At 43.5% G+C, this 13,828-nt stretch overlaps 1 protein-coding gene across 1 annotated transcript in view; it reads right to left on the reverse strand.

The window, feature by feature from the left end:
* CKMT2 (creatine kinase, mitochondrial 2) overlaps positions 1-13,082 on the reverse strand; it is a 34,640-nt gene extending 21,558 nt beyond the window's left edge. Inside the window, exons 1-3 of the mRNA XM_036403523.2 lie at positions 12,997-13,082; positions 6,468-6,541; positions 1,716-1,876 (exon numbers count right to left, since the gene is read on the reverse strand). Of these exons, the coding sequence (XP_036259416.1) occupies positions 1,716-1,870 (155 nt within the window). The 5' untranslated portion in view covers positions 1,871-1,876; positions 6,468-6,541; positions 12,997-13,082. The remainder of the gene's footprint in view (positions 1-1,715; positions 1,877-6,467; positions 6,542-12,996) is intronic.
* Between the last annotated feature and the right edge of the window lie 746 nt (positions 13,083-13,828).

A 13,828-nucleotide genomic window follows, 5' to 3' on the forward strand; every position in this document is an offset into this window, starting at 1 on the left:
AATCTACAGAGAAAAAGGCCTGTAATTAATTTCTAACCATCAGCCAGTCAGTTTGTAACAGAATTAGGAGTATTTCCAGTACAGCACTAATACAAGACATTATTACTGCTTGCATGGAGAAAATATTTCCACATTTCCCTGTAGCAGAGCCCATACAATGATCAGGTCCAAAAGGTGGATCTGCAAAGCTGTTGGCTGGTGATGAGTTAAATATAATGATATAGCACTAAACGTGAGGCATATATTGGGCTTGTTGCCATTCAGCAGTGTTGGGTTTGGTTAGTTTGGGGGCTTTATTTGAGAGCTGGTATTATCTCACTGATGCCTTAGGATTGTAGCTTTTAAATTCTTCAAATCCTGTCATGCTTTAGGGTATAACTCTGAGCTCCATATAGAGTGTGAATTAGTGTCTTCACATTTTAGGCAAACAAAGAAATTCCTCTGGGCCTGAAACTCAAGGGCACCCTACAGCCTTAGGCCTTGAAAATATAAATGAAAGTGAATTGAGGGGGAGGAAACTGGGGCTAAATTACTTCAATACCTGAAGGTGGAACTGGAGGATTAACCCCTGAAATGCAAATGGTCCAAACTTAATTGTGTGAAAAATAATTGTGTGAAAAACTCGTGAGCATTGTCCATCTTGGGTGTAGCCTCTGGGAGGCCTCTGACAGCCCAAGGTGTACCTTTTGAAGGCCTTTAATAAACACCCACTTTATTATCCTGATCTTGCCTGTGCTCTAGGCACCCACTCCAAGGCATCCTTGCATCCCTGACAGGATGGAGCCACCTGGATCTGGAGGTTGTTATAAGTAGGAAAAGCTGCCAATTTTTTTTAAAGGGTTTCAGAGTGAACAGGTTGGGCCAGTTGCTGCCAGGGTGGAGTTCTGACTGTTTGTTATTGTAATCAGCTGTCATTTTTGTTAACTACCTGGTTAAGAATTCCACCTTTTTGTCGAGTGACACCCTGCTGCTTCCTAGAAGATAACACCCAGACAGTGGAGGGGAAGGGACATCGAGTCAACACGCAAATGACATCGGATCCAGCACGCAACGGGAGAGGCCCCTCACCAAACCTAGCCAAAAACCCCTAAAACAATGGGCCAGCACAAAATTGATGAATCAAAGTGACGTCTGGACGTGAGGAACAAAGCCCAGAGCCTGCAGAGACGCTGAGACCCTTTTTTGCCCCTGACCTAGCCGAGGAAGGACCTCGCTAGAGGCAGGACCCTGAAGGTCAGACTGAAAGAATAATGGATTTTCCCGATGCTTTCATAAGGATGGAATCTCCCTGTCTGCCCACAGACCAGGGGACAAGGCTGCACCCTTCCTCTTCCTCCTGGGAGGAAGAAGAGGGCAGCTTTGTCCACTGGTCAGGAGGAGTTCCTCCTGGGAGCAGGGGTGGCGTGAGCGCAGGCCTGTCGGTTCTCCCCGCCCGAGCTGCTCACTTTAAATAACGGCATGAAAACGAGAAAAACCTCCTGCCTGTGTTTATTTCAGAGGCGCCGCCGCTGCTTATTGTTATTGTTATTGTTATTATTATTATTATTATTATTATTATTATTATTATTATTATTATTATTATTATTATTATTATTATTATTATTATTATTAACGGCGCTGCGCTGTTATTCCAGCGGTGCTGGCTCTGCGTCCCACACCCAAAGCTGGGGCTGTGCTGCTGTGGCGGCAGCCCCTCCCTGCCCACCTGTGCTTACCTGGGGGGGAAGAGCTTCCTCTTCTCCTGCACGGCGGCGCTGACAGAGTTGTGCTGGCCCAGCAGGTAGCCCGTGGCCAGCACGCCCGTGCCCGCGGCGGCGAACAGCGCAGGCGCCGCGCGCCCTGCCAGCAGACGGCAGAAGGTGCCAGCCATTCCTCTCTGCAAGGAGCACAGCTACGGTCAGCCCGGCCTGAAACCACTCCCTGCTCCTTGCGAGGGCTTCTGGGAGTTATTTTAATGTGGTATAACTTGTGTAATAGGTGATTGTCACAGACATATGTTGAAGATTGCCATGCAAGATGTTTTCCATTGCCATCTGTAGGGCAGATTACCTTTGTCAAGTGGGCAGTTTGCCTTATCTCTCTCTCTGAGTGACCACAATCACACCTCCCTCGGGAGGGGACATTGCTGATAACAGCTATGGAATGTCCCTGCATGGCTGATAAGAACTGCAGCATCCCATTGGGAGATGTGGGCCCAGAGGGAGGAGCCAAGCATTCCTACCCAGATATAATCCAGAGGTTTGGAGGCACCAGCACGGCTTCTGCACTGGATTGCCCAGAGGAACAGCAGCTGCCTCTCCTTCCCCTGGATCTGCAGAGGCAGAACACATCCTTCTCTACAGATCCCCCTTGCTCCAGCAGAGCCACCCCTGGCACTGCAGGAGGGCTGAGCCACAATTCCAATGGGACTGTGCCAACAGCCTGACCCACAGGGTGTCAGGCTGGGTTCTGACTCTGGCACTGTTGGTTTAGTTCACTGCATTGTTTATTTTATCCTTTTTTTTTCCTATTAAAGAACTGTTATTTCCTGCTCCCATATTTTTGCCTGAGAGCCCCTTAATTTAAATTTATAGCAACTCAGGGGGGTGGGGAGGGTTCACATTTTCCATTTCAGGGGGGGCTCCTGCCTTCCTTAGCAGACTCCTGGCCTTCCAAACCAAGACAAGTTAGTTTATGAAAAATGTTTTTGCTGGGATTTTTTGTATTGAGAAGCTGAGAAGCTTCAGCTTCTCCATGTTTTGCTGCTTTAGAATGTGATTTGGAGAATTGTTTACTTAGCATGTGAAATTGTTTTTACTGGATGACCAGAGGCAGCCACCTGTGTCAATGCTGTGAGCAGTCAGATGTTATTATTAACAAGGTTAACAAGATTTTATTTTCATTCTATTATTTTCTTTTGCTAGCTCTCTGATGTCTCTTTTCTCTTTTCTTCTAGTATAGTCATATAATATAATATAATATAATATAATATAATATAATATAATATAATATAATATAATATAATATAATATAATATAATATAATATAATATAATATAATATAATATAATATAATATAATATAATATAATATAATATAATATAATATAATATAATATAATATAATATAATATAATATAATATAATATAATATAATATCGGCCTTCTGAAACATGGAGTTGAGATTCTCATCTCTTCCCTCATCCTGGGACCCCTGCAAACACCACCACAGGTGATGTGTATAAATTCATGCTGAGGCTGCAGTAATCTCACCTTATGAAAACCCTGGCATACCAAAGGAGGGCTCTGGGAAATTCCGTCCGATGAGATTACAGCAATATGCACCAAAATCCTAGCCCGAATATTCATCTCCAGAAATGTTGATTTCAGAGGATTATTGTCTGAGCAAACACCAGCAATATGCATCCATAAGATAAATATGTGTCTCCTAGAATGTATATTGCAGGAGATTTTCCTCTAGCAAGGTGAATTATTTACCAATTTTGGGAAACTCTCAGCAAGAGCGGCAGCAAGAAAGGAAAAACAAAATGAATATGCTGAAAGGATAGGATCAATTATAGGAAAGCAAGAAACCCTCCCTGGCAACCCTCTGAGCTTGGAAATGTATAGAAAGACTTTGTGAGAGCTGTCTCTTGGTGATGCACAGAGGAGAGGAGCCAGAGAGCCCCACCTGTCTCACCCAACGCTGTTAGCCTGGTCTGAGCTCTGCTTGTGGCCTTTTTACAACTGTATTTTAATTATGGAATAAATTATCCTCATTAATCAAATTGGCTAATTCATTTATAACAGTTTGTAATGACTTTTTATCTGCTTTTGATGTAGAGTAAATTGTTAATCCCGTGTGGATTGTTATGTTTTAGCATGATTAATATATTGTGGTTTAGGCTCTCTCAAAATATCAAAAGAGAGACTATGTGCTGTATATTATAACGTTAACTGTTGTAGAAGTAGTTAATGACTTTGTTTGTGTCACTAACTGGCAATGGTGAGAATAATTTGGATAGCTGTGTGAAATAGCTAATGTTGATTTAATGTACTGGTGGAGTGTCTTATCTGTAGGGTAAGATAACATTGAAAGGAAGCAAGTAAATAAACACTGGAAGAATGCAAAGAGAAATTTATCACTGACCCTTCAGCTGTCAAGAGCTGTCAACTCCCTTCAGCACAGAACGGGGGGCCTTGTGAGGAAATGAAATTTATAAATTTCATGTGCAGTATGACATGCACTTTAAAAAGACCAGCCAAGAGTCAGACCAAGCAAAGGGAGTCCCAGAACATGTGAACTCAAAGGAGTGCTTGAATATGTATAATCCTCATAAATATGGATTTAACCAACACAATGAAAAGGTATATAAGAAGAATTGTTGTAGTTAACTGGCAGCTGCCATGCACCCAGGGCTGCAAAAATCTCTTTTATCCCTTATTAAACTTTAAAAAAATTTAAAGAGTGAGCCTTGTTTCTCTCAGCTCCAGCACTGCAGCAGCACCCCCACCTCGCCCCAAAAAAGCTCAGCAAACTCATCTCCCTTAGCAGCTCCTGCTGCTCTGGGGTGCTCAGAGGAATATGGGGATTTGCACGTGTGCTCTATAACTTATATTTGTCCTTCTTGGTCCTGCTGGGACAGTGCCTGAGCCCTAAGGCTGGCCAGGAAAGTGGCATGTGGGGCCCTGAAGGAGGCAGGGAGTGTTTTTCCTGACAGGAATCAGGTTTGGATGAGGATTGCTGGTGGTGAGTTCCTTAGGAAGATACAACTCCTGTCCAAATAAAGGAAAATGTTGTGAATGTAAATTCTAAGTTGTGTAACAGACAGGAGCTTTTTCAAGCTGGGCTGTGGTAAATCACCTTTGGGAAATGGGCATGGAAAGTTTACAAGAAACCCATGACATTTCTCCCAGGATCTGCTGTTTCAGTTGTTTTACCAAAAGTTTTTTCAAGTGTAATTTTTTATGCAACCTCTTCACCATTCTTTTGGAGGTTATACTAAACTCCTCAAAGCATTTGATTTTATTTTTAGTGAGCAAATTCCCAATAATTTTCTTATATATTTGGGTTAGTTAGACCCAAACCCTTTACTTCTTTGTCTTTCTCTTTCTTGCCCACACAGACGCAATGTTGCACCTTTATCTTCTCACTTGGTAAAAAGTTCTTCTTTTTGTGCTTGCATATTTTTATATTGCAAACCACTATTTTCTTTCTATGTCAGTCACATCTGTGACATGAGGAAACAATGTGTTCCAAGTGTGGAGTAATTTGTTTCATGTCCTCTGTTGTGCTTCAGCGACTTTTTACCAGAATATTTTCATTCCGTCTCCTCCATGTCTTTCAAACACAATATCCAGTTAATATAACTGCATTTCCAGAGAAAGGTGCTGATTGTTTGACAGAAATTTCAGTATTTTTTCACTGGATTTATGAATTTGTTTAGGTGAGCTTCAGGACAGGCTCTTGTGACTGCAACAGGATTTTCCCTCCCAAAATGCGGTATGAGTGTGTTTGGCTGCAAATAAAGATCAAGTGAGAGGTCTCTGGTGGGGATCTTTCTGATGACTTCTTTCCTGTGTGTTTAGCAGATCGTTCTTGTGCCTTTTCACAGTATAGCACCCTCATCCCACACGCTGGAAATATTTCCCTGTGACTAATCTGCGCAGAACCATTGTCGTCACACCCCAGTGCCTGTGAGGCACCATGTGCATTGTCACAGCAGCTCTGTGTATTTATGGCTCTGTTTCACCACTGCAAGGAGTTGGCTGGCAGTCACAAACCTGTCCTGGAAACTGCCAGCCGTATCAGAATCCCAGGGCAGACGATGATGCCGTGACTTGAACAAGGCCAGGCCCCCACCAGCACCTCCACCAGCGTGGAGTTTCTGGAAGCTTCTGAACCCTGTGATGTTCAGGGGACAAATGCGGTCTGCGCATCTGGTTAAACCAGAGGAATCAGGTGCAGGGTGTGTTTAGGAAGGAGTGCGAGGCACAGCAGGGTCATTGTGACCTGGAATCCCCAGAGCAGGTCTAACTCCAATCTGGAAGGAAATTGTTGGGAATTTTGCTCACTGAAAATAAAATCAAATGGTGAAGAGGTTGCAGAGCTCTGTGCCCCTGAGCTCTGCTGAGCTGCACTGTGGGGCACAGGCTGCAAACACAAACCAGAACCCATCAGCAGAGAGGGAGAGGAAACACCTGGGAGGAGAGAGAGATGAGCCATGGAGGGAAGGGTCCGCTTTGGAAAGGCCCAGAGGCCTCCTCGGTGACCCAGGGGGTGCAGGCTTTGTGCCCGGCTGCTGAGTGAGCTGAGGGCCCCTCCTCACTCTCATTTCTCACTGGGCTTCGCTCCCCACAGCTGAGGTTGATTTATCACTCTGCAATGTCCCAGGGCCCAGGTGTGTCTCCTGTGGGCAGCACTGTGGATGCAGGCTCATCCCTGGACCACAGGGAAGGTTTTCCTGGCCCTCAGGAGGCTCTGCTTTACCTGACAGACACTTCTCTGGCAGCTCTTAGAAGCCTCCCACACTGGAGACGCCACAGACTGCGCAGGTTGTCTACCTAAAAAAACATAAAACAGAGTAACACAGGGTTTAAAAAAAAAAATACAACACGGTGGTAAACTGTCACAGACATCTTTTCTGAAAAATCCTTTCCTTAGGATTTTTCCTCCCGAGAAGCTGAGAGGCCTCAGGAACAAAATGTAACCAATGGTTATCTGCTGCTGTGGAATGCAACAGGTGCATCTGGGGTTGGGCTCATGTGGTTGTTTCTAACTATTGGCCAATCACAGTCAGCTGGCTCGGACTCTCTGTCTGAGCCACAAGCCTTTGTTATCATTCTTTCCTATTCTATTCTTAGCCAGCCTTCTGAGATGAAACCTTTTCTTCTATTCTTTTAGTACAGTTTTAATGTAATATATATAATAAAATAATATAAACCAAGCCTTCTGAAGCATGGAGTCAGATCCTCGTCTCTTCCCTCACCCTGGGACCCCTGTGAACACAGTCGCAGTCATCAACACATCTCCTCTTACAGTGGAAGGCACAACCTCCTGATGGCAGCGGGGAATTGCCAGTTTGTGACTGTCTGGTGCCATGGGGGACGTGAAAGGACAAGGAAAGCATCACCTGGAGTGCTGTGGGAGAGGGAGAGTGACCCTGCTCAGCCCAGGGCTGTGGCCCCTGGCCCTCGGCTCTGGCCACACGGGTGGGCCCTAGTCCTGGGAATGTCCTGCAGCCCAGGCAGTGCCACAAAAACTGCACAGAAGCACGGTGCACAGCTCAGCAAAAAGAGTTTTTACAAGATGAGGGCACAAGATGAATAAAAAAAAAATTATTTGACAAGAAACAATGTAATTTGGGTGGTGGGGGGTGTGGCCTGTTCTTCAAAAGATGGCGTGATTTTAAAGTAATTCATTGCTTCTAAACAAACATTTTAAAAGATTCATTTGAAAAGAGTCCAAATGGAATGGCCCCAAAGTAAGGAAAGATCTTCATCAAAGTTTTTTTTGTGAAGTCTGACCTGAAATCATTAATATGTTCTGCTGCTCTTTCCCCACAGAAATTGTCAGCCTGCCACTGCAGCAGGTTGGCAGCCTCATTACCTCTGATTAAAGGGGTCTATTTTCTCTGGGAGCACTTTGCCACAATTGCTGTGCTGCCATTCAGGTTTCACCACAGACCATCCCTAGGTCTCCACTGCAAGGATTTCACTTTCATCAGGGTAAATTGACCACTGCACAGCCTGAAAATTGAAACTGCAGATATTTTCCTCTTGCGGGACTTTGCTGAGTGCCTTCCCTTGTGCTCATGATAGAAAATCCAAGTTCTTGTGAGTGTCTGTGGGGCTGCCACAGAGCAGCTGGGAAGGGGAAAGAGCAATGTTTCACAACCAGAATAATTGTTGAGGGTATCAGTTTTAACCCTTGGGAAGGAATTGAGTGTTTGCCTGAGGTGTGCTAGAAGGAGAACACCTCCCTTAGGAAGGGAAGGCATCTGTTCTGTGTTCAAAACCATTCAGAGACAGTATGGTCTGGAGAAGAGAAATGAATTCCGAGGATTAATCAACCTGAGATTACAAGAAACCCCAAAAACCTCTAAATCCTGGCCTGCATATCTGTTCAGTTTGAATCAATGGCCTGTGGTGGGGTTGTCTGCAACCCTCTCAGTCCCACCAAGCGTTTTTTGCCATTACTTTCATTTCCTCTTTAGACTGGAATGCCTCCTCATAAGCAAAGGAGCTTTCTTCTCTTCAGGAGGATTCTGAAGGCACTGACAAAAAATTCCTACAGGGCTCTAGATAATGATTTATTGATTTCTACTTAAAATCTTATCTGTGGTAAGTGCTTCGTTAATTGCACCAACCTTCCATAATTTTCAAAATCTTTCAGTCCACCACAAGCTACATGAGAATTTGGGCTTTATTTTAGACAGGCCTAGCTGCATCTAAACTTGCACTGCTTATTACTGTGTCATTTGTTCAGGAGAGATCTGATTCTTATGTGATTAGAGACAATGCCTTTTTTGGGTATAAACTGTAACAATTTTATTTTTTAGATTTAGATTTTTTAGATTTGTTACAATTTTTAAAATTTTTTAGATTTCTTAGATTTAGATTTTTTAGATTTTTTAAAAGATTTTTTTAGATTTTTAAAGATTTTTTAGATTTAGATTTTTTAGATTTTTTGAAAGATTTTAAAGATTTTTTAAGATTTTTTAGATTTTTTTAGATTCTTCTACGATTTTTTAGATTTAGATTTTTTAGATTTTTTGAAAGATTTTTAAAGATTTTTTAAAGATTTTTAAAGATTTCTTAGATTTTTTAAGATTTTAAAAAGATTTTTTAGATTTTTTTAGATTTTTTGAAAGATTTTTTAAGAATTTTTTAGATTTTTTAGATTTTTTGAAAGATGTTTTTAAGATTTTTTAAGATTTTTTAGATTTTTTAGATTTTTTGAAAGATTTTTTAAGATTCTTTAAAGATTTTTAAAGATTTTTTAGATTTTTACAGATTTTTAGATTTTTTTAGATTTTTTAAAGAATTTTTAGATTTAGATTTTTTAGATGTTTTTGAAAGATTTTTTAAGAATTTTAAAGATTTCTTAGATTTTTTGAAAGATTTTTTAAGATTTTTTAGATTTTTAAAGATTTTTTAGATTTTTTCGATTTTTAAAGATTTTTTAGATTTTTTAGATTTCTTAGATTTTTTGAAAGATTGTTAAAGATTTTTTAAAGATTTTAAAAGATTTTTTAGATTTTTTTTATTTTTTAAAGAAATTTTAGATTTAGATTTTTTGGATTTTTTTCAGATTTTTTGAAAGATTTTTTTAAAAGATTTTTAAATATTTCTTTAGATTTTTTAAAGATTTTTTTAAAGATTTTTTTTAGATTTAGATTGTTTAGATTTTTTTAGATTTTTTTGCAAGATTTTTTTAAGATTTTTTTAAAGATTTCTTAGATTTTTTTTTTTTTTTTTTTTTAGATTTTTTAAAGATTTTTTTAGATTTTTAACAAGACTCTCAGGATTCCTGGCACAAGGCCTCAATCACGCAATCACTCAGGCAATGCTCAGCAGCGATAAAACTCTCTCTCCGAGATGTGATGGGTGGGCACACGCAGAGGCAGCCCCTCCGTGGACAGTTTAATGGTGCAGACGTTTTGGCCCCGTGCGCCAGAGGCGCTCAGAGGCGCGACCCAAACGGGGCTGCTGCAGGGCTGAGCTGCTCTGCTGTGCCCTGCAGCCTCTCGGTGCTGCCGTGCAGGTGCCACAGCCCTCAGCAGCTCCCCCGTTTGCTGCTGGGCATGCAGGCTCACCCTTTGTGTCCCAGCCCACGTTCTGCACCAGGGGTGTTTCCTACGGGCAGGGCTGGGGCTGGGCTTTCCTCTCATTCCTCAGGCTTTTTCTTCCAAGGTGCTTTAGGCTGGGTGAGCCTGTCACTCTGGTTTTTAAGATTTTCTGATGTTGACACTCTTGTAGTGAACTTTCTTGCACATTTCTGTAAATAACTCATTGTTTTGCATCCCTTTACAGAAGAAGAGAAAGTTGATGGGCTGTTGGTTTGCCCAGTGTCATTGGAGAGGTGGCACTGTCACCCTCCAACCCACTGTCACTCTTAGAAAACTATAAATGTGGGAGTTGGAGTCAGAAAATAAACTGCCCTTTTTCCCTTCACCTTGAGAGCAGCAGTGTGTGCTTGTGTTCTTTGGTGTCCTATAGCGACATGAGCCTGCCAAAATGCTTGCAGGGCTTGCCTTGTGCATTTCCCCCTTTTATCTCAGCCTGCTCTGCCCCAAACTCCTGCTGGGGATGCCCTGGTGCCCCCCAGACCAGGGGATGGAGCTCAGCTCCCTGCCCTGGGGCTGGCACAGGGTCCTGCACAGTTTCACTCCCAAGGTCCCCTGTGCTTGTGCCACCTCTCAGAGAGGCACGGGTGCTGCTGCACAGGGGAGGGCACGCAGCAGCTCAGCCTCCCTGCTCCAGGTTCCCTCCACAGGGAGCAGTACTGGGGTAATTCCCTGTCGCAGACATCTTTTCATGAAAAACCCTTTCCTTGGGATTTTTCCCTCCTGAGAAGCTGAGAGGCCTCAGGAACAAAATGTAACCAATGGTTATCTGCTGCTGTGGGATGCAACAGGTGGGTCTGGGATTGGTCTCATGTGGTTGTTATTAATTAATGGCCAATCAGTGAGCTGGCTCAGACTCTCTGTCCGAGCCACAAACCTTCTTACCATCCTTTCTGATTCTATTCTTAGCTTAGCCAGCCTTCTGATGAAATCCTTTCTTCTATTCTTTTAGTATAGTTTTAATGTAATATATATCATAAAATAATAAATCAGCCTTCTGAAACATGGAGTCAGATCCTCGTCTCTTCCCTCATCCTGGGACCCCTGTGAACACGGTCACAATTCCCCAGGAATCCTCCAGGTCAGGCTGGTGCAGTGCTGACCCAGAACAGCTCCAGGGTCTGTCTGCAAACCCAGGGCTCCTCCTTCCACCCTCCTCATCCTCACGGTGCCACAGAGGGGGATTCAGAGCAGAACCAAGCCAGCCTTGCCTTTCCCATGCAGGATTCCCATGGCCAGAGAGCCAGCATGTGTCCCCAAGGTCACACTCTTGGAGTCACAGCCCCTGTCCCTGTGCTCACGCCCTGTGACTGCCCTCAGGACGCTGCTCTCCTGCCTTGGGACACATTAAACCTTGGGTTTCAAACTGCATTCTCTCGTCTGTGTCACCTGCCAAGCACTGGAAATGGAGAAGGGGTTTGAAAGAAGTCACTGCAGCAAAGCTGGAGCTGGATGAGGAGCAGCCCAAAGGATTGCAGGTGTCACTTCAGGTGGAGGAGTCTTTGTAACCACAGCTTGAACCCCAGGAACCTCAAAACTTCTAATATTTCTGATTCTAATAATTCTAATATTTCTTATAAAACAACATGAAAAAGTTCTTTTCCTGTTAATTCTTCACTTTCTTGAACCTCTCTTAAAGAGGAAGTTTCCTGCTCCACCCTCCCCCTGGGTGCTTTTTGAGCTGGTATTGGTTATCCAATATTTCACACTTGCCCGGAGGGAAGGAAGGTGCCAGGGTTACAGTGACATTTCTAGAAATAGAGGTAGATTAAATATTTGAGCCGTGTCATGGGTGGCATTAATCGCCACGCCATGTGATCCTGAGTGACATTTTGGAGGAATGGCAGAGTCACAGCTCAAGTTCACGGGGGCTCTGCACCTCGGGGGATGTGTGTGCACACCCCAGCCCACAGAGCCCCTCAGCCAGAGCGTCCCTGTGTCCCACGTGCTGCAGGGACACACGGAGGAGCCTGGCCTTTTATATTTGAGAAGCAATCCCTCCAAGCCGTCCTTAGCTCGAGCTAAAGCCTACAGAGGGCAGTGGAAAGTTTTCCCCCGCCTGTCCATGGAAGGTTCTGGAGCCTCAGAAACATCTGCAGCCACGGTCACGAGTCACTGCTGGCCTCAGAGGCCATTTTTAGACACCCAGAAATCAGTTTACATCTCCCTTGGTTTGCTGCATCGCCCGGCAGCTCAGAGAACACGACACAGATTAAAGCAGCCAGGCCCAAGAAGCAATATTGGTGATTTTTTTTTTTTTTTTGCAGTTTCTCCCCGCTCAGCCTCGGCACCACTCAAAGCCCTTTGACTCATCTGGGCTTTGGGATGCGGTCCCCGAAGTGCAGAAACAGCACCAAGTGCAGGCATGGGTCTGACAGTGCCTTAATCACAGCAAGGAACGTCTCTACCAACAAACACCAACCACATTTCAGTTTCTTCCTCCTCGTAATTCCAGAGGGACAGCAAAAGGTCATAAAGACTTATTAATTTGGGAGAAAAAAAAAAAAAAAAAAAAGAAAAAGAAGAAAAAAGGATAAAATTCCAAGCTATGCACCTGTGGCCAGATTGGTGTGGGTAGAGAAGGCAGGGTAACTCTTCACAGCTCAGACACCAGCCCCTTGGTACCACCATGATTTTGGGTTCCTGTCAGCTGAAGGTCTGGCTGGTCAGACCCGACCAGGTGAGACCCAGATGCCCAAATTCTCCTGCCAAAGCCCAGCCAAGGTGCAGGCACCGCTCACCCTTCTGAGCCCATCTGGTGCCATTTTGCAGTATAAACCTCTCATCTTCGCAGTGCAGAGAGCTACAATCAAAACCACAAAAAACTCATGTAATTAGAGACATTTTCTCTGGACTTGTTACACATCTGCAAGGAGAGTTATCTTTCTCTAACTAACAGTTTTACTTAAGGGTCAGCATTAATGTCTGGACTTTATGATCCTAGAGGTGCTTTCCAAACCTTAATAATTCTGCAATTAGATTATTTGAAGCAGCTGCATAGTGGGGGCCGGCACATACTTCCCTGCACCTAAGTACTTGCCCAAATCAATAAATTACAACCAAATCCACACCACCATCCTGCGGTGCTTTGAATCACTTTTTAACACCCCCTTGCATTGGAAATGCTACAGTCTGAGGCTAGAAAAGCAATATATGTGCAGTCTCACTGACCTTGGAGCTGGAGGTAGGGACGTCCTGCTGCCTGCAGCGAGCCCAGAGTGTGAAGGGAGCCAGAGCTGGGCACGCACAGGAGCCCAGGAAATCTGAGATGGGCAGGAGGAGGTGAGGAAACCAAAATAATTGCTGCAGGGCCAATGCTGCCCGGCTGGGTTACGTGAGTGGCATTTGCCTGGGCAAGGGTGCCCTTGAGGGCGTCAGCAGGATGTGGCAGCAACATTGTGAAAAATGTGTGCTTTGTGATTGGCTTTTCACAAATATTAAAATTAATATTATCTGTGTTTTGTTAGAAACTGATGCTGTATTAGTTTTCTTAAGTGGTGTGTTAAATATAGTTGTAGGTTATAACATAATGTTAAAATAGAAACCATGCTATGTAGGATACTTTTCCTAAAGAAAGGATTGGCACTGAGATAGCAGCCACAGGACACCTGAATCTTTCAGAGAAATGGAATTTATTGCTCCATTATCAGGAGAAATGAACTTCTTCCTGCCTTGCTCAGCCCTGAAGAGCTGTCAGCATTCAGAGGAAGCAGCTGACACTGCCCAGGCAGAATCCTGTGTTTGAATGGAATTTATGCACCATGGATGAGGTGTATGAATGTGCAACAGGCTGTTGTTTTAAGGGTTAATCCTCTGTTAACCTGGGTCCTTTATTGGGCTTATTTTGCCCAGAAAAGGTACCCGGACTGTCCATAACTCTTTGTTTTTATTGTCTCATATTGTCCTAATCCTAATTGTCAAAATTATTATTACTCTAATTGTATTACTATTTTTACAACCATTTTATTAAACTTGTAAAATTTTAAAAACAAGTGATTGGCGT

This window comes from Molothrus ater, chromosome Z, assembly GCF_012460135.2.
Source record: "Molothrus ater isolate BHLD 08-10-18 breed brown headed cowbird chromosome Z, BPBGC_Mater_1.1, whole genome shotgun sequence".
In the NCBI taxonomy this organism is placed as follows: domain Eukaryota; kingdom Metazoa; phylum Chordata; class Aves; order Passeriformes; family Icteridae; genus Molothrus; species Molothrus ater.